Source organism: Oncorhynchus keta, chromosome 30, assembly GCF_023373465.1.
Source record: "Oncorhynchus keta strain PuntledgeMale-10-30-2019 chromosome 30, Oket_V2, whole genome shotgun sequence".
NCBI lineage: Eukaryota > Metazoa > Chordata > Actinopteri > Salmoniformes > Salmonidae > Oncorhynchus > Oncorhynchus keta.
Window position 1 is genome coordinate 37,872,231 of NC_068450.1, and position 23,308 is coordinate 37,895,538.

At 45.6% G+C, this 23,308-nt stretch overlaps 1 protein-coding gene across 13 annotated transcripts in view; it reads left to right on the plus strand.

Moving 5' to 3' along the window:
• LOC118363523 (transcription factor COE3) overlaps window positions 1–23,308 on the plus strand; it is a 100,120-nt gene that overhangs the window by 70,613 nt on the left and 6,199 nt on the right. For all 13 annotated transcript variants that reach the window (XM_035744466.2, XM_035744465.2, XM_035744468.2 and 10 more), the window contains exons 10-13: window positions 253–379; window positions 12,206–12,294; window positions 19,416–19,481; window positions 19,875–20,049. In XM_035744466.2, the coding sequence (XP_035600359.1) occupies window positions 253–379; window positions 12,206–12,294; window positions 19,416–19,481; window positions 19,875–20,049 (457 nt within the window). The remainder of the gene's footprint in view (window positions 1–252; window positions 380–12,205; window positions 12,295–19,415; window positions 19,482–19,874; window positions 20,050–23,308) is intronic.

Consider the following 23,308-nt stretch of genomic DNA (forward strand, 5'->3'; position numbering starts at 1 on the left):
TTGGGTTTACTGTGCTTCGTCGTTTGGCCATTTGTACTGAACTGGAAGTTGCTCCAGATATTATTGTCTTCTAAATTAATTTTAAAATGATCAAATTTGAATTTGCTAGACAGAGTTGTGGATGATGCTGTAGATGCACCTTTGAGAGCAAACTAAGACTAAGTGCGTCTATTGTATAGTAAGAAATGACCATACCTCCCACAGTGCACTGCTCTTAGCGTTCAAACGAGTGTGCGTGTTGATGTGTTCCAGCTAATCACGCCCCACGCCATCCGGGTCCAGACGCCCCCTCGCCACATCCCAGGGGTCGTGGAGGTCACGCTCTCTTACAAATCCAAGCAGTTCTGCAAAGGGGCGCCAGGACGCTTTGTCTACACTGGTAAGATCACTGTTCCTTCCTTTTTTAAAATCTGTTTTACCCTCTCTCTATATCTCTCTGCTTCCTCCTCTCCTCCCCTTTAAATCCCTTTGGTATCACTTCATCTGAAGGTCTGTTTTACCCTCTCTCTATATCTCTCTGCTTCCTCCTCTCCTCCCCTTTAAATCCCTTTGGTAGCACTTCATCTGAAGGTCTGTTTTACCATCTCTCTATATCTCTCTGCTTCCTCCTCTCCTCCCCTTTAAATCCCTTTGGTAGCACTTCATCTGAAGGTCTGTTTTACCATCTCTCTATATCTCTCTGCTTCCTCCTCTCCTCCCCTTTAAATCCCTTTGGTAGCACTTCATCTGAAGGTCTGTTTTACCCTCTCTCTATATCTCTCTGCTTCCTCCTCTCCTCCCCTTTAAATCACTTTGGTAGCACTTCATCTTTGGTAGCACTTCATCTGAAGGTCTGTTTTACCCTCTCTCTATATCTCTCTGCTTCCTCCTCTCCTCCCCTTTAAATCACTTTGGTAGCACTTCATCTGAAGGTCTGTTTTACCCTCTCTCTATATCTCTCTGCTTCCTCCTCTCCTCCCCTTTAAATCACTTTGGTAGCACTTCATCTGAAGGTCTGTTTTACCCTCTCTCTATATCTCTCTGCTTCCTCCTCTCCTCCCCTTTAAATCCCTTTGGTAGCACTTCATCTGAAGGTCTGTTTTACCCTCTCTCTATATCTCTCTGCTTCCTCCTCTCCTCCCCTTTAAATCCCTTTGGTAGCACTTCATCTGAAGGTCTGTTTTACCCTCTCTCTATATCTCTCTGCTTCCTCCTCTCCTCCCCTTTAAATCACTTTGGTATCACTTCATCTGAAGGTCTGTTTTTATTAACATTAGTACATAGGTTAACCATTATATTGAGTTTTTAAAAAAAGTAGGGTTTATTGTTCTCCATGCTATATATTATCATACATATAGTGGTGGCGACATTCCCCGTACTCCTCTGTCCTTTCAAGGTGGTAAACATTTCCCCTTGTGCAAGGGCATTGAGTCATACCCGTCTTTTTTGCTGGAGCTTTTCCCCAGGTTATCCTTCAAGCCTTTGTCTGATGTCCAGACTGTTATGCCAAGGCGTGACTGCCGCCAGAATGGAGTATCGCTCCCTTAAATCAGCGCTTTACTATTCCCGATTATTCCATCGGAATATCCAGATGCCATTCAAAGTAGCAGAAAGGTCAGATGGATGGCTGTTTAGTGTGATAAGGAAATGTCACTGTGTTGCCGATGAAAGAGGGGACTGTGTTAAGGCTTTCTGTTAAGCACAGGTTTATCGCTGCGGCCCTCTCCCCTCTGTTCAAAGCACCGCTTAGTTCCCATGCAAGTGTGAGCGAAGCAAATAGACAACTTCACAATGGGCCGTCCAACCCAGCTTACGGTTCCTTTTGCAATGCTAATACCCGATTCCGTTTGACGATATGACTGACAACTGCTCGGTGTATTGCGTTTATGGACGGGGTGTGGTGAATCGAGACCTCCCGTTACCTCGCCCTGTACGTCTATTAGGCCGAGGGACGGACGGGTTCTGTCGAGAACCCGTGTTGTGGATCCCTGGAAGGAGTTGTAAAAATACTTTACGTGGTCAACGAAAGTACTCAAATGTGGTGAGCGTTTTATGATTTGAAGTCGATTTAAAAATGATAAAACAAAAACTATTTGACTCGATCGATAGCGAATCAACAAGGCTGTATTTCGCCGGTGACTCCATTCCTAACACAGACAGGTGCCTGCACCATAATATTGTACAACAAAAAAAAAGGCTCATTAGTCTCTAGTTCTTCTCTCCAGATTGAGACCCATATTGTGCACACATCAACATTTAATCTGATTTACACATACATATTTCAAGATTGTCTGCGTGCATTTCTGGAGCGTGTTTATTGTGCCAGGAGTGTCTTCTTCATGAATGCAAAATGAGGCAAGCTTTTAAATACTAAATCGGCAAGCTTGTGTATAATTGAACAGGAAAGAGAATGCATCCAGGCTCAATGATGTCATTTCCTCTGGGGAACTTCCAGATGCCCAAGTGAGCTCGTCTTTCAGTGCGTCCCCTCCACAAAAACATAGCCCTCTCCTATCAAACAGCGGCTGAGTAGCGTAGCAAATCAGCTGAGTTGTAGAGATGACACACCAAAAGTTTGAACTAATGGTAACACATTATTTTGTTTGATATCATGCCAAAGAAAGAGGGAGCGATCCACACGTTGTGTTATGACAGAGGTACACACGGGTCTAAATGTTTTATTCCTTTAAACTCAGACGAGGGAGACAAAAGAGACCTAGATAAGTTCCCCTCTTTCTCTGTCTTCCCTCTGTAGCAGAGAACGGTGTCTCCGGGCTTTGATCCTAGACATTACAACTGTTGCCATGGGCTAGAATGGCAATACAATGAACCTGAGCGAATTGCGCTCCTCGGGGCACTCCACTGTTACCTGACACTTTCTATGTGACTGCAGCTCATCTACCGTACAGAGACATGCAGGACTATGTTGACTCTGTCACTGCCTTAATATGTCTGGGTCCACATTGACTTATGAGACAGTGAGAGATTGGTCTCCTTGATATTGGAACTAAAGAGTTGGGTCTAGTGTCTAGACAGATATTATAGGTGCTGGTTTCTCCTATAACCAAACAGACAGACAGACAGACCAGTGGCTTCTTGGATTGTTTGCCCTCCAGTCAGAATCATTCATTTGAGCCTTCTCTTGTGCAGTACTTGAAATCCATATCTCACACACATGATATCCAAATAGAAATGTGATGGTTTCTCTCCCACACACTTCTCTCTCTCCTTTTTATTCATGCAGCTTCCTCTTATTGCCAACTGCACATCTCCCATCTTCCCCCTCTCTCTCCATCTCCCCTCCTTTACCCTTCTCTTTCGCTAGCCTCCCTCTCCCTCTCTGCCCCCTCTCTTCTCCCCGCCCTCCCTCCCCCGGACTTCCAGACTCTCTCAGGGGTTGTATATCCCCAGGTGCGGCTCGAGGAGGGGAGGGTGAAATTAATGAGGGGAGCCTGGAGGTATTGACTTTCCTGGGAAAACACAGCTCTCTAAAAATCAGTGGCCAAGTACTGCAATAACTCAGCACCCATCGATTCCCCTTCCCCATAGGCCACATTGATCTATGCATTACAAGCACTGAGGCTGGCAGCATGGATCCACCACCACCCTGCCTTAACACCACCCCACTAAATACTGGAATGATGATACTGCTACTATTATTACCACTGCTGTTACTGGACCACCACTACTACTGCTAACACTACTAACACTACCATTACTACTACTACTACTACTACTTTCTAGTACTACAACTACTATCTAGTACTACTACCACTACTCGTGGAAATGGTACTATTTTTAATAGTGTTGCTACTAATTCCTCTGCTATCACGGATGATAATATTCATAGGAAGTGAATGCCGTCCTTCATGGATGGCAGTGTAGTGTACAACACACGCGCTGTGCCGGATCCATTTCATGGTGTGATGCATGGTTTGAGTCTGTGACTACTATTTCACTAGCCTGGGGGGGGCAGCAGCCTCAGGGGGTTCTCGTGGCAAGCCTCATCTTGTCCAAATCCCCCCCAAACAACAAAACACATCTGTCTAGAGGGAGAGGACGTGTGACCCAGAGGTTGGGTGTTAGAGTGAAGGGGTGTGAGAAGCCAGTCCAAGCAACATGGCCTTTTATTTGGGTTAATCTGACGTGTGGCAATCCAGTGCTGGTTCGGATGAGGTCATTCGGAAAGAAGAATTTAGCCAATGGCAGAGACGGCTAGCAGGAGCTGCTGTTGGGACCTGGTTGTTGTGTGGCGTGAAAGGAGGCCTGGCACCCTGGCGGCCACTACCTCCCAGGCTAAACCCTTAAGAGGTTTTCAGCATGGGCAGTCACTGTTTTCTCTCAGGGCATATTGCCTTGGAGTTGGGCAGGGCCAGTGTTCCTATCACAGCGAGGAGAAAAACAATGGTCCACTCTGTACTGTACCTTACTGCTCTCGCTCTCTCGCTCTCTCACACACACACACACACACACACACACACACACACACACACACACACACACACACACACACACACACACACACACACACACACACACACACACACACACACACACACACACACACACACACACACACACACACACACACACACACACACACACACACACACACACACACACACACACACACACACACACACACAGGGGCTGGCCACATGGAACATATTAGCAAAATGTTCCATACGGTATGCTGAAGTTCTTGTGAACATGTAACAAAGGAGCGAGAGTTATACCTCGGCTTCCCCGTCGTGTCGAATATGAGCCTCTGTAAAATATTCGACTTACTCGACGTGGTGTGTTGGTCCTTCCCAGCCCTGTCGGTGATCTCTTTCTGTAGCACTGTACGCTGACTAATTGACTACTGCACTTTTATTGTCTAAATACTCTCACTGTAACACATGGAGGTAATTATGTGCACGTATGCGTGGTATCAACTTGCGTGCAGTATAGGAAGAAAAATGAACACTTTTACACAATCATGTGTTAATTGTTTTCCATATTTCCATATTTGTTACACAGTAGATTTCCCCATGATTGAGCATACATACCCCCCCGTCCCCGTCCCCCCCTGTACCTACAGTATTGCACTGAACCACTGTTGGATCAAACATTTAGTTTCTTCACGTAGACACAGAAGAACATCACATCGATGGTTGTCCTCTAGAGCATGGAGAGAAGTGGAGGTGACAGCAACAACCACTCCCTTCTGTTGCCTCTCTCGTCTCCTGTGAGATCTGAGAATGACGCAACCCCTGTGATTAGAGTGTGCATCCGCTTCAGCGGCGAGATATGTTAATCAGCTAGTGAATAATTACCTCCTTGGTGCCTTGATTAGACCGGAGTGACAAGGCTGGGAAAGTGTGTGCCTCAAAGAAATACCCTCCTCACACACACCTGAGAAGTTATTCTTTTTGAGTCACAGCCTACAATGCCCCCCACAGAAACGCTTATTATCTGACATTAGTTCTGCTAGTCCCCCTCCTTGAAGACGAGGAGATCTCTGTCTTTGATATATGAAATGTGGCATGTCTCTGTGGAAGAGAGGGGAATTCCCTCAGTGGAGAACACTGTTCTGTCTAATAAAAGACCGGTAACTTCCGGGGAATCTAGAGTAAGTGTAGTTTCATCACTTGTAGCATTAAATGGATGTGATAAGTACTCATTGACTTGGGGCTGAATCCAGACATGAGTTCTGTCCCATTGACATCTGTGTAGGATTTACAGAGACAAAATGCGCTAAACTGATAGGCCTCCTTCATTGAAAATACAGTTCAGTATTTAGAACCCTTCCCCTTTTCCACATTTTGTTTTATTCTTAAATTGATTAAAAAAAGTATTTTCCTCATCAATCTACACACAATACCCCATAATGACATAACAAAAACAGGTTTTTAGAAATGTTTTCACATTTATTAAATACTTGATATACATAAGTATTCAGACCCTTGGCTATGAGACTCGAAATTGAGGTGCAGGCGCATCCAGGTGCAGGTGCTTCCTGTTTCCATTGGTCATCCATGAGATGTTTCTACAACTTGATTGGAGTCCATCTGTGGTAAATTCAATTGATTGGACATTATTTGGATGTGCACACATCTGTCTATATAAGGTCCCACAATTGACAGTGCATGTTTGAGCAAAAAAGAAGCCGTGATCATGCCAAGGAGTGTCTGTAGACCTGCGAGACAGGACTGTGTCAAGAAACAGGTCTGGGGAAGGGTACCAAAAAACTTCTGCAGCATTGAAGGTCCCCAGAAACACAGTGGCCTCCATCATTTTTAAATGGAAGAAGTTTTGAACCACCAACATTCTTCCTAGAGCTGGCCAGTCAAACTGAGCAATAGTGGGAGAAGGGCCTTGGTCAGGGAGGTGACCAAGAACCCGATGGTCACTCTGACAGAGCTCCAGAGTACCTCTGTGGAGATGGGGGAACCTTCCAGAAGGACAACCATCTCTGCCGCACTCCACCAATCAGGCCTTTATGGTAGAGTGGCCAGACGGAAGCCACTCCTAAGTAAAAGGCACATGACAGCACATGACAGTTTGCCGAAAGGCACCTCTAGGACTCTCAGACTATGAGAAACAAGATTCTCTGGTCTGATGAAACCAAAGGTGCTTCAACAAAATACTGAGTAAAGGGTCTAAATAGTTATGTAAATTTCAATTTTTTATTTGTAATAAATGATCAAACATTTCTAAAAAACGGTTTATGCTTTGTCGTTATGGGATATTGTGTATAGATTGATAAGAAAAAACAATTTAGTCCACAAAATGTGGAAAAAGTCAAGGGGTCTGAATACTTTCCGAATGTACTGTACCCATTAAAAGATTCCCTCTTTCCTCTGAAGGTCAGGTGTGGTCTATCGTTTTTCTCTCTCTTCAAAGCTATGTGGTCTAGTGTGGTGTCAGACAGGGGTCACTGGAGGTCATAGGAGTCATATAGACTACATCAGTCAGGCTAATTGTTACCATATCGCCAAAGCGTTTTAGTCTTAATTAGAAGTGTGTGTTTGGTGAGGGAAGAAGCCCTTTCATCTTCCCTGGTGGCTCTCCACTTTAAAGAGGCCATATCTGTCTGGGGCCAGTCTGTCTGTCTGTCTGTCAATCACAGTTTAAAGTTCATGAAATTTCTATGAGCATCGATCGCAAGGGGGCCCGGATGATTGATCAAGCCTCTTGCTTTGAATTTCTCTTCTCTATGCTCTCACTGTGATGGGATGTGTGTGTTGTGTGTGTGTGGTGGGGGGGGTGGTGATGTGTGTATGGTTACCCGTAGGTCTATGTATTGAGTTTGTACAGTGTGTTTTATATACAGTGCAGAATATAATGCTGATGGAGTCCCGTTTGGGGAAAGCAACTGTTTTTACACAGACAACAGCGTACCGCAGTCCAAGCCAGAGTTTGGTTTTGCATCACACGTCTGTACGTATCCCAGTGTGTTGCTATGTCATCTTACTCTGAATGAGGGACAAATGAAAGAGCGAGAGAGAGAGAGAGGGGGGGGGATGAAAGGAGTAAATCAATAGCATTAGTGCACGTGTGTAACAGTAACAGGGCGGCTTTCGATGCTGGTCGCCCGGTCGTTGCTCCACAACCCTCAGCCGACGACACACAGCCGCACTTGACCGACTCAGATCAGGCTCACACTGTTGGTGCGTCCGACAATTTCTTCCCTCAGAAGAGAGGGAGGAAATGATCTGATACACACATCTATCTGTAGGCGACACGGGGCAAACGCAGCGATGACCTGCATCAATCATAACATGAATAGAGATGATAGGAATGGAAAATTGGAGCCCATGTTGCTCAAGCCGCTTCAAATCCCCTGTTCTGTCAGCCGGGCGGTGGGGATGGGCTGGGGCCTTGATGGTGTATCTCATATGAAATATGGACTCCATTTGAAATGATACGTGCAATATAGGGAAAGCCACGGAGAGCCTATGTGTTGAGTGGTGGAGCAGGAGAGTGGAGATTTATGGGTTTGAGGATGATCCTCATCGGGGACATGACTGCGCCTTCAACAAGGATATCACTGGAGTGAAAGGCGTCAAGGCGCCGAGAAAAAAAAGATTCCCTAAAGTGCATATTCCATCCATCAGCTATATCTGGTACATGTGTACAGAATCAGCTAGCAGCCAAGTAGAAAAGCAGAAGCCACCTAAGCGGTTGGAAGGACAGTGGCGATGAGGGAAAGTAAATAGAAAATAGCTCAACATAAATAGATGTAAACACGTTGGATGGAGTATGAGGATGTAAACATGTGCTGAGTAAATGGATACATATTTTTGCCAAGGCACCACTTGAAGCATGCAAACCCTATAAAGCTTTGGAGCCTTAGTCTCTACACCCCGTGAGACTGATTGTAAAAAAAGAGCAGTGAGACTTGCTACGTTCCAATAATATTAACTGGCTTCCTTTTCCCTCTCTCCCATTCTGGACCACCAATCTAAAAGGACTTGATTTGTTTCAATTCTGTAGTTGGAACACCTATCCAATCCCTCAGTAGCAACAAAGGAAAGAAAGCTATTTAAGAATATTGGTGCGTAGCCCACCTGAACTCTATCATGTTTCCCGCATTTTGTTCGGTTCAGGGGTGTAAGTAAAGCGTCCCTCTGATCACGTTGACCTTGTAGAGGTACACTGTTCTAACTCTGACTTAACCTCTTGCTCCTGCTAACTGAAGTCGTTTGGGTCATTTGGAAGGCAGCGCTGTTTGAAATAAGACAGAGAGCAACATGGGAATTGATTTTGAGGGAGCTTTAGGTAGCCTCCTCCTAAAACCTCTAGAAATAGGTGAGGACATCTGGCTCGACACGTGGAGGTTTTTCACACGGGTTGAAAGGTGAAATGTTCCACATGTACGATCAAATGAGCCATTTTTGTTCACAAAATAAAGACTTTTCTACTTGTAACAATACTCTCAACCTACAGAAGAGGAGGAGTTTTGCGTTGAATGAAGTCAGAATGCTATCAGAGTATTAAGGTAGAAGGCATGACACTTAAGGCGTTGATTCAATTAACATTATCATCTGTAATACCAATTAATGCTACATGGTCTATCTGACTTTAAGTGCCTACAATTTGGAGCTCATTGTTTTCCTGAACCCGAAAATGTCTGTCCTGCTTTGTGTTGTGCCCTGCTGTCACCAGCACCATGTTTCCCCTATCTAATACAGTTCTGTGCTTTGGGATCATATTTCACTAGAGCTCCTCTCAGGCTTGGTTGAGTGTGTTAGTGGAAATCCCATTCACCCTCTCCCTCCCCTTTGTCCCAGTCGAGTGGTCACCTAATAACAACGCTCTGTTTAGTGAGACCCCAGTCGACCGTTTGATCACTTTCATAGAGCGAGAAATAGAGAGCAATAAATGGAGGATTAAATAAATAAATAAAAGTATACCCTCCCGCCCACACCTCTCTTTCTCCCTCCCTGTCTCTCTCTCTCTCTCACTCCTACTCCCGCACTCCTACTCCCGCCTCCTCTTCCCAGCGAACTGCATTATCTTTCCCCTTTGAAAAAGTCCAAACGTCAGACACCACAAAGACGACTGGGCCCCCGAAGAAAAAATCTATACAAATTACGATGGAGAAAGTGGCACTGATGGCTGGAATTGCAGCATATGTTTACACTAAATCAGGCAATCTATCTTCATATGGGGTGTGTAATACGTAGGGGGTCAGGGTTCGCGCAGTGCGCCGGCGCTCTCCAATTACTCGGGCTCTTTGCGAAGGAGGCTGCCGTATCGATTGGCCGCGAGAACAGGGGCCTGCAGGTAGCCAATGGGGTGCTGGGGTCAAAGTGCAGGGGGATTTTAATAAGGGGAAGTAATGGACTTAATTTCTGAGGGGCCTGGCAGTAGAGGAAAAGATGTCTGCTTCACTACCCTCTTGTCTCCTAGTCGAGAGGTTCATTAGGAGGCAAGCTTTATGAGATTACATTCTCTCGCTCTCTCCCTCTTTCTTTCTTTCTTTTTTTTTGCTCTCTGTCTGGTCTGTCTGTCTGGTCTGTCTGTCTGGTCTGTCTGTCTGCCTGTCTGTCTCTCTGTCTCTCTGTGCTGCTCATTCCCTTTTCTATTGCTCTGTCTCTCTCTGTCTCTCTCTGTCTCTCGGTCTTTGTATCTCTCTCTGTCTGTGCTGCTCATTCCCTTTTCTATTGCTCTGTCTCTCTCTGTCTCTCTCTGTCTCTCTCTGTCTGTCTCTCGGTCTCTGTCTCTCTCTGTCTGTCTGTGTCTCTCTCTCTCTGTCTCTCTCTGTCTCTCTGTCTCTCTCTGTCTCTCTCTGTCTCTCTCTGTCTCTCTCTGTCTCTCGGTCTCTGTCTCTCTCTCTGTCTGTGCTGCTCATTCCCTTTTCTATTGCTCTGTCTCTGTCTCTCTCTCTGTCTCTCTCTCTCTCTCTCTCTCTGTCTCTCTCTGTCTCTCTCTGTCTCTGTCTCTCTCTGTCTGTCTGTCTCTCTGTCTCTCTCTGTCTGTCTCTCTCTGTCTCTCGGTCTGTCTCTCTCTCTGTCTGTCTGCTCATTCATTCCCTTTTCTATTGCTCTGTCTCTCTGTCTCTCTCTGTCTCTGTCTCTCTCTGTCTCTCTCTGTCTCTCGCTCTGTCTCTCTCTCTGTCTGTGCTGCTCATTCCCTTTTCTATTGCTCTGTCTCTCTCTGTCTCTCTCTGTCTCTCTCTCTCTCTGTCTCTGTCTCTGTCTCTCTCTCTGTCTGTGCTGCTCATTCATTCCCTTTTCTATTGCTCTGTCTCTCTCTGTTTCTCTCTGTCTCTCGGTCTCTGTCTCTCTCTGTCTCTCTCTGTCTCTCTCTGTCTCTCGGTCTCTGTCTCTCTCTCTCTGTCTGTGCTGCTCATTCCCTTTTCTATTGCTCTGTCTCTCTCTGTCTCTTTCTGTCTCTCTCTCTCTCTGTCTCTGTCTGTGTCTCTCTCTCTGTCTGTGCTGCGCATTCCCTTTTCTATTGCTCTGTCTCTCTTCCACTGGTTCTCTCTGATAGTGTCCCACTCTCTTGGTATATTGGCTGTTTTTCAAATTTTCCCTGATTGTGTTGAAATTCCCTTTTACAATGCTCAGCCCTAGCTCTCTGACAAGGCCTAAGGAATACCTCATTATCCAAAGACGTGTTTGGTTTCAAAGTAGACTATCCTCTTCATCCCGACAAGGGAGAAATTGTCCATGAGAGTGTAATCTGTTTGGGCCTTGCTAACGTTCCTCTCTAGGTCCCTCTCAGGGGACAGGGGCAGATATTCAAAATGGCAGCCTGTGTGGAGAGGGCACGTCTAGGCTCCGTCACCCTTCAGATAACATCCTGACCCAGCCGCAGCCTGAAAGCCCTTTTCTCCTTCCCTTGGTGTGAAACGAGCCTCAGACAAATTTGATTTAGCAGCTCACGGGTGCCCGTTCCCGGGGAAAGAAAACAAATATTGTTATAATGGTAATAACATCTATTTGCCGCTCGCGACAAACGGCAGCGGGCCTTTGAAAAGAACCCGCGCTGCCGCCACCACCTTATTCTTATTCATGAAAGCGCCGGTTATGCATATTAGCGCAAACTAGCTATTCTACTCACCGGCATTTGGTGTGTCAATCATCCTTACGGAATACAAGAGGCACCGGTGACAAAAGCGGAGAGGGCAAGAAGGCTGACAAATTGTCCCCAAAGTCAAATTTGACAGCCTTTTATGATTAATGGGCTTGATTATGGAGAAATATCTCTCTAACTCATTTCCGGCTGTTTCTCTTTTCTCCTTCGTCTCGAAATGGAGAGGAATGGAGATTGCGTTGTTTGCAAATGTGTGTGTGTGTGTGTGTGTGTGGGGGGGGGGGGTGAAATAAAAAGGGGGGTACCTGAGAGGCTTAGAGTGAGGGAGGTGCAATTGAATTAGTTAGGAATGCCCCGTGAAAGGGATAGCAACTGGGACAGGTTGAGTGGAAGGTCTCAAGCTTAATAAATAGAATAGACGAAAGAGAGAGACGTGACGATGGAGGAAGAGATCGCCTGACGCCGGGCTGACACTCAAGGCTAGCGTAGAGCACATGTATCAAGGCAGGACAGCTAGCCAGGGGAGATATTCCTCTAGAATGTGACATAACACCTTCATAAGGCCTACATAGGCATACAGGCGTGGAATTTAAAAAACAATGCACATGTGTGACATTGGAAGCTTAAGAAGATCGATGCATGTTTGAGCTGCTTCACTCAGCAATGTTCCAACCTTGATAATTCTCTCTCTTTCCAGCCTTGAATGAGCCCACCATCGACTACGGCTTCCAGAGGCTACAGAAGGTCATCCCCAGACACCCAGGAGATCCCGAGAGGTTACCTAAGGTCAGTGGCGTGCCTCATAGGACACCAAGGAGGTACATCATCCCCTGTTGTTACTCCAAAGACCACCCTCTGACCTATGAACCGGCTCTGATGCCAAGGGGGCACATTGTTCTGATATCTCGTACAATTGGAAACAGGTGGTTATGGGATGTCGTATTTGGTGTTTGAGACAGTGTTCCTGGTCTGGTTGTTTTTAGGTTTGAAGGTAGCAACAGTCACTTATAAATAGACGTGAGCGTATGCACGGCTCCACGCTGCCTTTCAGACACACTTGATAAATACTTGCGTACACACGACGACACACACACTTAGGCACAGACTCAGGTAGGGCAGCCGTCAGGTGCCCTGGGCGGTTTGCCGCCTGGTTAGTATGAAAAGATGATTTTTCTCCCTAAAAGGTGCTCCACTAAATGAGTGAGATTGTTTTGGGCAGAGAACTGCTGTAAAAGGGGATATGATCAGATGGGGCCTGACAGTCTAAAGCAGCTGCCAAATTGAAACCATTTATCAAAATCTGACGTCTGAGATCCAGTCACCAAAAAAGTAGTTTATTTGTAAATTGATACTAATAGCGAGCATATATTGTCTGGCCCCCTTTGATGCCCTGATTTGTGGCGGAGGGAGAATGTCCCCATCAGCCGTTATATATTTATTTATTCAAAAGGAAACTCAATATGCAAATAGATTTTCCTCCGTCTTCCATCCAGCTGCGAGCTTTCCCGACATTTTAGACAGAACGAAATGGCAACAAGAGTAACACCTTAAAAGCTTGCCATTCGTGAAGTACCTCGTTGCTCTCGCCCAATGTGACTTGTCAGGATAGACTCACAATATCCCTCGGGAACAGATAGGTTGACATTTCATCCTTTTGTGATCCTCTCTCCTTTCCTTTTCCTGTAGGACAGAAAGGTTGGCCAGGAGCGATAGTAGAATGTTTGTCTCTTAGGCAGGGAGCAGAGCTCCCCTAAGCTACATCCAGAGGCTATAGACACCAAACCCTGCTATTGGAACCAAAGTCAAAATGTAATTATTTATTTTTTTACAGGAAGAAACAGAGCATGTCTAGAATGGTGGGAATAAGAGGTATTCCATGTAGATAATGGTAGGTGGGAAACAATAAGATAGGAAAGCACTGGCCATCGTTCCTCTGGGCTCCTTTGGTTTTGGCGTTTTCCTTTGTCCCCGAGAAAAACCCTGTTGAGTGATTTCATTAGGAGGTTGGCAACCACACTTCTCCAACGAGCCGGTGTCAGAGGTGGGAGCCTAGCTCCAGTGATGGACAGACAGACCAGCCCGGGGCTAAAGCATGGCCAACTGGTCACTGATGACCTCGGAGGCTGGGGCTGGATCAGGTTCGCCTCTAATTTCATTTCCAGTCTGCCTTGGCTGCAAGCGGACACTTCCCTGTCCAGATCTATGGAGGATATGTGAAACGAGTTCAAGCTCTAGCCTCCCCTCATTGCTCAGCATGGGAGGCACTCCGTTCCAGGACCTTTGCGGTAGAAGACCCAGACCCATTCCCAGGTCACGGCAAGTTTAACGGCCTATGAATCCTCTTAAATAGACACCTGGATGGTGATGCATTCCTTACATGCGGAGGGCCTATTTTCCTAAGATACGGCCACACGGGAAGCCTGTTTTGATACAGAGCAGACAAACAAATGGAGACAGAGATTAAAAGCAAACCGAGGTGAAGAGTTTGCCGTCTTACCGGCCAAAATGTGTCAACGGCAACAGCTAAAAATTGGCTCATGTGAGGTTTCATATGTTCAAGGAGAATATGTGTTTTCCACCTGTTTGGCCATGACATTGGAATTAACTGCCAGGGGTTAGGGGACAATTGTATTTGAATGCAATTGTTAGTGCGAGGATGGAATGAAAGCCTGCACACCCTGTAGCTTTTCAGCACCCGAGCTGTGTGTGCGCACACCCCTGATCGAGACTGTGTACTCGAAGAGATCAGTTTGGTGTTACGGTGTGGAAGCGGTAGCTCGCCATAGCGTCTCCTGTGTGTTGTATCTAGGTGGTATGCAGAGCCGGGCTAGGGGGGATTTATCATTGTTAAGGGACCTGTCGGATGACTTCTTCTCCAGGGTCAGCTGATCTCTTCTCTCCGGGCACCTCTGGATGCAGGGAGCCAACCTCCCATAATTGAGCCCCTGGAAAGCAATGGAAGAAGAAAAAAAGAAAGTGGAATATGTCTGGAGACAGACTCAAGGAGGACTGGGGCTTTGGGGGACAGGGGCTGGTTGCAGGGGCGGGGCTCATGAGGGTTGGGTTAGGTGGGTAAAAGAGATATGCTGTTCAACTATATGACGTATGATCAAGGTGCATTCCATAACGTTTCCACATGAAAATAGCACTTATCAAAGTACCGTATATCTGTAATAGTAAAGAAATTCAATTCCTCGAGAGAAGTACCTTTTCTTACCGTGTCACTAAGATGTTTAAGCAATACCTCACCATTACAACGCGTACAGTCAAGGAGAAGTGAATTAGACTGGGTTTCCAGTCGATAGGTAATTCATTGTCATTTAACGTATCCATTTTCTCAAATTCCACAAATCAATTGGAGAGAAACAATCCTCATATAAAATGATCTGCATTTTTCAACTCGTGAATCAAATCGGAATTCATTTCCTCAATCGACCTGACTTGAAGATGACGCCAGTCAGTTCAGGATAGAGGGATTCTATAATTCCTGCTCTTTCATATCGTTCTCCTTGTGAGTTATTCCACCTGGAGCTCTGAAGTACCCTAAAGAGACATCCACTCTCAAGATGTGTGGTCTGTCGCTCCAGAATGCTGGATGTGCCTTTCCCTCTTGGCCCTGAGACAGACGAAAAGAGAGCATGGTGGATGAAATGGTTTCCCCCTCTGTCTGAGGTCGTAAAAGAGACATATACTAGCTAAAACCTGTTTTTCCCCAAGTCTAAGTCATCAGGGTAGAGGTTTCCAGGATAGAGGCTGGGAACAGACCCGTCCTACTCTCACAGAGGGAGGGAGTCTCTTGTTGGGCCAACTTCTTATCCCTCACTGGCAATAGCCCCACTGAGGATGAAGGAGAGAACACTCCTTTCCCTCCCTCCTGCCCTCCCCTGTCTGTCTGTCTGTCTGTCTGTCTGTCTGTCTGTCTGTCTGTCTGTCTGTCTGTCTGTCTGTCTGTCTGTCTGTCTGTCTGTCTGTCTGTCTGTCTGTCTGTCTGCAGTGAATCTTTCAACCCTTGCATATTCCATGTTTTATGTTTATTCATATTGCAAATGGGTCATTCCAAAAACCAAGGTATTACCTTTATATTTAATTCAAGTGACACTCACTTTATATGAGCACTAAACCAGCCTTTAACACACTATGGAATCTCTCTGTTCATTGGCCGAGGTGATTATTGAATGAGCCAACATGCTGCTTCTAACCCTCCATCCCTCTTTCCCTCAGTCCATCTCTGAGAGGAAGTGCAGAGCAGCCTGACCCCCCTCCCTAGAGGTGTGGGCCAGTGATAAGAGATTATGATGATAACTGGGAGATAGTGCATTACCGTATTGATTGTGTTAAAACACCCGCGCTCTGATTGCCGGCACTTGGGCTGACAGGAATCCAATGGCGCTGTCTCTCCGAGCCGCTAAAAGGAGGAGTGTGTGTGTGTGTGTGTGTGTGTGTGTGTGTGTGTGTGTGTGTGTGTGTGTGTGTGTGTGTGTGTGTGTGTGTGTGTGTGTGTGTGTGTGTGTGTGTGTGGATATGTGTGGTATGGTTCATGGCAAGGCAGTGCAACGTCCATATCTCACCTCCACACACACACCTCACCCCCCCACCCCCACCCCACAGCTACAGTACCACAAGGCCCAGGCATAGATAACCCTTGCTGTTATGTCGCAAAGTGCTTTGATGTATTTCCAATGGTCCAAGTCAAGTAACATGAAATGTAATGAGGTTCTCAGAACAGACGGCCTTCTCCTTAGTTGGTTATCGAATGGTTGTTATTGTTTAGAGCAGCATTACTTATTCTACAATAATACTCTGGAACAGAGTTTCCCAAAGTCGGTCCTGCCCCCCGGGTTACATAAATATTTCTACACAGCTGACCCTAATAATTAAAGCTTGATGATGAGCTGTTTATTTGAATCAGCTGTGTAGTGCTGGGGGGGCGATGTACTCCAAAGAGTACTTCCTTTTGCATTTGTTTTTCAGATTCTGGTTACCGTAGTTAGGGCAGTTGTTATGATCAGAAAATGGCCACGCACTTCAAACAATTGAACACCCAAACACACAAACAGAGTTGCGCCAGCGAGCAGTAAGGCCTCGAAGGCGTCATTAACTCGAGAAAGGCTGTTGTGTTTGTCGTTGCCTAATGAAAATACAAGTAGAGAGACCGTCAGTGGCAAACACACACTAGTGTGTAGAGGCAGGAATGTGTGCGTGCAAATGTTTATGAATGCATGCGCTTGTATATTGCTGCGTGTGTAAGTGTTTGTGTGTGTGTGTGTGTGCGTGTGCCTGTGCGTTTGAGGCGGCAGGGCGGGAAGGGGTTGCCAAAGTTCCCTATGGCGGGCAGGGTGTTGCAGCCGCCAAGCCTCAGAGACATTAACTAACTTCTGTTTCATAATGGAGATTAATGAAGCGAGCGCATGCCAGAGGGGAGGAGAGAGGATGAGAGGGGATAGGATGAGAGGAGAGGAGGAGAGGAGGAGTCTGAGACACTCCTCACAGGGGTGGATATGTTGGCAGTGCCAGGGTGTGACAGATTGTGCCCTCTCTCAGTGGATAGGGGTTTGGGTGTAGGGACGAGGGGTGGGATAGAGAGTGACAGGAGCTATATTGCTTGGTTGCAGTGGGGGTAGCGGTGTGTGTGTGTCTGTGTGACTTTGTGCCTGCAGGATAGCTGCGGGGTCAGTAGGAGTGTGGGGGTAGGCAGGTGGGTCGGCATGCCCACTAAGGAGAGGCACAGAGGAAGGGCACACTGGCACGGTGGATCTCAGATAGATGTGAAACATAATTTGATCACTTTTTGTTGCAAAGAGTTTTCCCTGAAATGCAAACTTTAGTTTATTTGAGGTTTAAAAAGGCTTCTAAAGTTTGTAATTGACATTTTTTACCCTTTCGAAAAATGTATCGAGCCCTACAAAAAATGTCCGTTATTTATAATCCACATAATGATATACCTTTCCTGTTGCTGCAGGATTATTTTTGTGCTGTAACAAGCTGGCTCAAATTAAGATCCTACATCTGTACACACGCACCAACGCACATACATATACACACACAAACACACAAACACGAACACACGCATACGTTCACACCTGCTCTTTCTAAAATAAAATGTGCACATGGTAAAAAAAAAACGAAACCAATATGTTAATAAAACAAGGGAATCTAATTTCCTTTCAAGCATATATTCAGGAGAGAATACATGAAGTTAAGAAAAACGCACACACCCCTTCCTCACTGTAACTCAAGTCAGTATGCTTGCCCATCTGGGCAGATGGTTTTTCCTCGGGCTGATTCGACTGAATCATTTTTCCTGAGGTCATATTTTGTCGTGGGAAATGGGGGACAGAAAAGAAAGAGCGTCCTCGTTCACTCTTTCCCTGTCAAACACTGAACACAGGGCCAACAGTGAGGGAATAGTTAAATGATTAACCGATAAGGAAAACAGTTATTCCCGGATACATGTTCACCACAGCACTGCACATTTCCTTTGACAGCGTTTCGGTCAAGTTCAATTATTATTATTTTTTTTACAACACAAGGGAAAGTCTTGATGTGTTGTAGGAACCAATCTTGCTCCAGAAAAGCAGACAGAGGCCCCTCCTCGTTGTAATACCCCAGAGACCTCCAGCAGAGGCTCCCACAACACCAGCTCTCATCTACAGAGCCCTGGAAACAACAACCAACCCAGCCCTCTCGACCTCACTCACTCCTCTTCTCTGTCCTCTTCACTTCGCATCTCCTTTCCACTCTCATGTGGTGACGTCCTCCTCTCCTCTCCTCTCCTCTCCTCTCATTCCTCAAGTGAAAAGGCACAGGACCTTGTGTGAATGTGTGAGTGTTTGTCCCCCAATTTAGCCCCAGCGATTGTGAGCGACGCCTCCTCCGGCAGACCCTATTTATCTATCTATCAGGCCTGTTATTGTTATTAAGAGCCATCGCCACGGCGACCCACTGGGCTGCCGGGGAGAGATTGGACACTTCCTCCTCTGAGTGGTGGGAAAACAGCCCGGGGGCAATGGAGGAGGTGGGGATGGAGGGATGATGGTGGGAGAGAGAGAGAGAGCAGGAGGGAGGGGTGAATTAGGCATTCAATAAACAGATGCAATGTGGCTCTAATAAGCTGGGGTCTGAAGTGGCGGATCGGAAGCACTGAAGGCAGTCTGAAAGTGTTAATGGGTTCCCACCACCTCAGGCTTCTTCCTTCCCCCTTCCCTCACTCCCTCCAGGGTGCATCGGCAGCCATTTTGATTAGAGGCCTGGTGACGATGCCCTCCGATCATGACAATTTGTTACTATGTGGTGCCGTGACAAAATGTGTGTTCTAACAAAAACGTTAAACCCCCTGCAAGCAGAGACATAAGAGGATGGGAAGGGAGTGGTTGGGTCCTAATACTTGAGAAGCCTAAGTGCTGACTGGGAGAGAGTTTAGTGTGAGTGTGGGTGTGTGAGAGAATGGGAGAGGGGAAATGAGATGCAGACAGCTGCTTTCTCTGGGTTGTTTATCACACATAGGCCTTGCCATTAAAGCTAATCTCTGACTTGTGCTCTGTAAAACAATGATTACATTTGAATGCTTTCCCCATTTTACGACCCCAACTCCCCAACATCCAGGTCCGACTCTTACAGCAACCTATTTATAACTTTCAAACCGAGTTACAATGCAATGGAATGATTTACACTCACAAAACCAAAACATCCCAGATTGTTTTACCGCTTACATGTTTTAGGTTTTAATGTTCTCGGTTTATACGAGCAGTAAAAAAAAATCTTCCAATTTATTTTTCTGTCAACCATCAACAAGTTCCAGGATTCTGAAATTGTAATGAGTGTGGTGGAGTCTTTCATGTAACTCGGTATCATACTGTGTTTTTCTTCAAATGAACTGTAGTATTCAGTAACATGTGATGTCATTTCAGGAAGTGCTGTTAAAGCGATCAGCAGACTTAGTAGAAGCCCTGTATGGAATGCCCCACAATAACCAGGTATGTAATCATATACATTTTTATTGGCTCTCATCCTTTTAAACATACCCCTGGGCATTTATTGAAGTTTTTCCTTTTTCGCGACTCTAAAAAACGTGTTAAGCGTTTTTATTTTCTTTGATTAATTACAGATTAAATGAACATCCCATTTTATATTTCAAGAACAGCCAGGTCACAAGGACCTGGGAGGCCAGGATAACTACCTATGTAGTGTCTAGATGGCAGAAGTAGGCTAAATGTACTGACTAAGAGAAAATAAAGGGTAACGTGGCCCAAATAAAATATATGATCAGGTTCATTTCTGGTCAAAGAAATACTCAACACTACACATAAAATCTCTAAACTCACAATTCTCTCCACCTTCCCCCTCTCCCTGTCCCTCCTTCCCATCAGGAGATCATTCTGAAGCGGGCAGCTGACCTGACCGAGGCCCTGTACAGCGTCCCCCGCAGCCACAACCAGCTGCCTTCGCTTAGCGGCTCGGCCGCTCACTCCGGCATGATGGGAGTCAACTCCTTCAGCAGCCAGCTGGCCGTCAACATCTCCGAGGCCTCGCAGGGGGACCAGGGTGAGTGTCACAACCCCCCACTATGACCTCTCACTCCACGACCCTCACCCTTCACCCTCTGATCTTCTCACACCTTCTCTGTGTATTGGTGTCCCCTGTAGATATGCTCGTCCTATGTTTCTCTTTAATATAAGCTTCATGGCTATACTTTAGCAGTACTTTAGCAGTACTTTAGCAGTACTTTAGCAGCCATATACGTCAGGCATGGCCATTTGTGCGTATATACGCTCAGTGAAATGTGTGTATGCCTTTGTATGTATCCCTCTGTGTGTTTGTTTTGTATGTATCCCTCTGTGGGTTTTTATTGTATGTATCCCTCTGTGGGTTTTTATTGTATGTATCTCTCTGTGTGTTTGTTTTGTATGTATCCCTCTGTGTGTTTGTTTTGTATGTATCCCTCTGTGTGTTTTTTTGTATGTATCCCTCTGTGTGTGTGTTTTTGTATGTATCCCTCTGTGTGTGTGTTTTTGTATGTATCCCTCTGTGTGTGTTTTTGTATGTATCCCCCTGTGTGTTTGTTTTGTATGTATCCCCCTGTGTGTTTTTTTTGTATGTATCCCTCTGTGTGTTTTTTTGTATGTATCCCTCTGTGTGTGTTTTTGTATGTATCCCTCTGTGTGTGTGTTTTTGTATGTATCCCTCTGTGTGTGTGTTTTTGTATGTATCCCTCTGTGTGTGTTTTTGTATGTATCCCTCTGTGTGTGTTTTTTGTATGTATCCCTCTGTGTGTGTTTTTGTATGTATCCCTCTGTGTGTTTTTTTGTATGTATCCCTCTGTGTGTGTTTTTGTATGTATCCCTCTGTGTGTGTGTGTTTTTGTATGTATCCCTCTGTGTGTGTGTTTTTGTATGTATCCCTCTGTGTGTGTTTTTTTGTATGTATCCCTCTGTGTGTGTTTTTGTATGTATCCCTCTGTGTGTGTGTTTTTGTATGTATCCCTCTGTGTGTGTGTTTTGTATGTATCCCTCTGTGTTTTTTTGTATGTATCCCTCTGTGTGTGTGTTTTTGTATGTATCCCTCTGTGTGTGTTTTTGTATGTATCCCTCTGTGTGTGTTTTTGTATGTATCCCTCTGTGTGTGTTTTTGTATGTATCCCTCTGTGTGTGTTTTTTTTTGTATGTATCCCTCTGTGTGTTTGTTTTGTATTTATCCCCCTGTGTTGTTTTTTTGTATGTATCCCCCTGTGTGTGTTTTTGTATGTATCCCTCTGTGTGTGTTTTTGTATGTATCCCTCTGTGTGTGTTTTTGTATGTATCCCTCTGTGTGTGTGTTTTTGTATGTATCCCTCTGTGTGTGTGTTTTTGTATGTATCCCTCTGTGTGTGTTTTTGTATGTATCCCTCTGTGTGTGTTTTTGTATGTATCCCTCTGTGTGTGTGTTTTTGTATGTATCCCTCTGTGTGTGTGTTTTTGTATGTATCCCTCTGTGTGTGTGTTTTTGTATGTATCCCTCTGTGTGTGTTTTTTTTGTATGTATCCCTCTGTGTGTGTGTTTTTGTATGTATCCCTCTGTGTGTGTGTTTTTGTATGTATCCCTCTGTGTGTGTTTTTTGTATGTATCCCTCTGTGTGTTTTTTAAAAATGTATCCCTCTGTGCGTGTGTGAGCGTGGACGTGTTTAACTATACTTGTTGGGACCAACAGGGGACATTTTGTTAGTCCCCACAAGGTCACATTTTATTTCTAGGGGGTTTAGGGTAAGGGTTTGAATGAATGTTAGGTTTATAATTAGGTTTAGGTTTAGGTTTAGGGAAGAGTGAAAATAGGATTCTGAATGGGACTGAATTGTGTGTCCCCACAAGGATAGTTATACAACACTGTGTGCGGTAGAGAAAGGGTGTGTGTGTGTGTGTGTGTGTGTGTGCGTGCGTGCGTGCGTGCGTGCGTCAGTATGGGGTAGAGAAGGGGTGTATGAGAAGAGGAGGTGCTAATGAGTTAAAAAATGCAGACGAGGTGGCATGAATAAAGCAACCAGAGTTTAGACACTGAAGACAGCAGCTCGGTCAAGATTTCAGGGAGCAGAGTGTGAGTGTGTGTCTCTTTTTTCAGTGCATGCTTGACACTATTGTTGCAAGTATGAATTCACTGTTTATACAATTCCAAAAATGCAGAGGCATGTTATTATGCATATATTATAATGAAAAGCCCTCCACACACGCAGGCATGTATGCATTCACGCACACACACACACAAACACACACCCCTATCCTACAGAGGGCTGTTTCCTTTGACAAAGCAGCTCTGTGACTGATGCACAGGAAATAGGTCTGAACGTGTGATGAACAGATTGGCTCACGTCGGACCTGAGGATACAGGCAGAAAGAGGAAATGCGAGAGATATCTTGAGATGTTTTCTCTCCCCTGACACCTCAGCATAGTTCCTCCCTTCCTCCTGCCCTCCCCTTGTCTGCTTTTCACATCAACCACCGAGTGAACACCTACAGTAATCTATGAAGTCATGGGAACAGGACTGAAGCCATCGTGAAAATACAGAATGTCATAGTCTATGTCCATAATCATTGGAACATTGCAACCCAGAATCAGACTTTTCCCCACCTACTGTAACTCCTCTTTTGAGCTCCAATAAATGATGTACTATGACTCAAATATTATTTTGATTTTGATTTTTTTATTTCACCTTTATTCAACCAGGTAGGCTAGTTGAGAACACGTTCTCATTTACAACTGCGACCTGGCCAAGATAAAGCATTAATATAGAGGGTGGCTCATACGCCAAGCTTTATGAAAGGACTGAGCAATGCAATTTACTGAAACAATTCCAGACGAGCGTTATGGATCTGCTTTACATCACGTTGTGTGCAAAAATGGATTATATCATTCCTCCTCTGGCATTTGTCTTCAAACTTGCATCCACTCCAGTTGTTTTGCTTCACGTTGACAGTTTCCTCTGGAGCGAGTAGGGGTACTACCCGGCCCTTGTGGCGCGTCTCGGTCTCGTTGACCTCCAGAGGCTGTCCGCGATAGCTGGATAGGGTTACTGACTGCTCCCCCTAGGCTAGGCCTGTCCTTCATCTCTCCCCCCAATAGTGGAGTGGAGATGCCTTAACTCTCTCCCCCCTCTACCACCCCCAGCCCTTAGTTGATTGGCCCTCATCTAAGATGTATTGAATACCCGTTCTCCCTTCGTTATAGCCCTCTTGCCTTCACGAGGCACTAGGGCTCCTACCCATCTGGGGGCTTAGAGACAAGGGAGAAAGGCACAGTTTTGCTCTCACTTCCTCTCCATACTACTCTCTCTCT